The sequence below is a fragment of the Vipera berus genome (assembly GCF_964194415.1).
Source record: "Vipera berus genome assembly, chromosome: 2".
Classification (NCBI taxonomy): Eukaryota; Metazoa; Chordata; class Lepidosauria; order Squamata; family Viperidae; genus Vipera; species Vipera berus.
This window is the reverse complement of record NC_138203.1, coordinates 87,583,825-87,585,603: the sequence shown is the minus strand read 5'-3', so window position 1 is coordinate 87,585,603 and position 1,779 is coordinate 87,583,825. Positions and strand designations below refer to the sequence as shown.

The 1,779-nt window shown below is 41.8% G+C and overlaps 1 protein-coding gene across 1 annotated transcript; it reads right to left on the bottom strand.

Moving 5' to 3' along the window:
- Nucleotides 1-670: 670 nt before the first annotated feature.
- Nucleotides 671-1,570, bottom strand: LOC308661288 (tetraspanin-3-like; the record flags this gene model as incomplete). Its single annotated transcript, XM_081316204.1, has 1 exon — nucleotides 671-1,570. One exon carries the CDS (start codon nucleotides 1,568-1,570, stop codon nucleotides 671-673), a length of 900 nt encoding a protein of 299 aa, XP_081172330.1.
- Nucleotides 1,571-1,779: the final 209 nt, after the last annotated feature.

Sequence of the window (1,779 nt, the reverse complement as noted above, 5' to 3'; positions counted from 1 at the left end):
AAATACATGCCCAAATACATATTAAGCAAATGCCTGTAGCCAAGGCATGGCCACATATTCACCTCCCATCCTGCCCTCCGAGCTCTCACCTTCAAAATTACAAAATCACTCTTATGCCACAGAGCCATATGTTGAGAATTCAGTGCTTTCTATTTCATGCTCTAAATCATCTCTTACAATCTCTGCTTTTCTTCTCACCCTTTCCTTCTTGAATTCTCTTGGGGGGGATTCCCCCCCTTCTACCTCTCCTTTCACTTGCCAGGTGTATGATGTACTCCATGCTCCTCCAAAAAATAATTATTCTGTCTTTTCCCTGTCACCTCTCCCTTCGGACCTCAATCCCCTTGAAGGATGGATCTTTGTGACATTAAATTCCTACCCTTATTTCATTAATGCCAATTTTCTAATACTCCCTGAATAGCTCCGCCAGTGAAATATCAAGGACTTAATTGTCTCATATACAATATAATAAACACTATTTTTCCAGTACAGTCTCTGCAATTACTTTATTTTAATTTTTACGTTATGTTTAACTTTTAAAAATTGTATCTAAGCACACCAATCTGATCTCTACACACATAGGAAGTTGTGTTCTTTAAGACAGCAAGTGTTACTAACTAGAGGGCAAATTTTACACAACCTAATATTTTAAAGGGAGAAAGGAAACAATTTAAGAAAAAGCAGAAGAATCCAACATGTGGACGTCTTGGGCTGGTGGCGCCTTCATTAGTATTCCATTGCTGACAGCAGCTAACACCTCCAGGCACATGACCAGCACACCACACCACAGCATATAATGTGTGATAAAATACAGCCTTTTCTTTAGTTTCATGAGGCATCCTTCCTTGAAGAGTTTCTCGGATTGGTTTAGGTCACCACTGCAGTCCAAAAAAGTCCCTTTGCAACAGCTTTCTGGAACAAAGATGTGTCCACTCTGGAGATACTTTGGGAGCCCTTCTGTCCAGTCAGTGTAATTGTAGATCCCACAGCACTTTAACTGTTTGTGGGTGGAATCCACGATCTCAGTGCTGCGATGATGTGGAAAACTCCAGTTGTATTGGTGAAAAAAGTGACCCAAGCTGCTTTTCAGTTGGTAGCATGCTTTGGCCGAGTAGACTTGGGTCATGGTGATTGAGGAAGCTTCCAGGCAGAACAGGACCAGCAGCAAATACATAAGAGTCCCTTGAAGATAGTGAGAACTTTTCACAGGGATGTAGACTGCCAGTAACCCAGCTGGAAAAAGCAGACCAGCAGTCAGGATAGCCAGCCAGCCTGGCAGAAGGAAGAATTGATTTGGAAAGAAAGCTCCGTAGCTTTTGTAGGTAAGGATCACGAATATTCCTCCAAACAGTAGTAGCAGGGAAGCTCCCCAAAGAAAGTAACCAATGAAAGTCAGGACTACTTTAGGTAAGGCTCTGTCCCAGGATTCAGTGGCAAGTAGCAAAAAAGGGTTGAAACTGAGATTAGAGCAAATCCTCCTGATTTTACGATATTTCATTATAATCCTGTGTACATTCTTCCTTTCTTTCTTCCTCTCTACTTCTCTCCCTCCTTCCAGAAATACCTCCATCTTTAAGCAGGTGCAGATAAGATCCAACCTTTATACCTCCCCCCTCAATTGCTTTCTTGCTAGAGAGTATAGGTCTCTGTTCTTTATAGCTTTGCAGTCCCCATCCTGCAAAGCTTATGAACCAATGCTAATTAGAGTAACTGGGTTCATACCTCACACAAGACATCATTAGTTCAGTCATAGTTTCTTGAATAGATCCCAACTGTGGT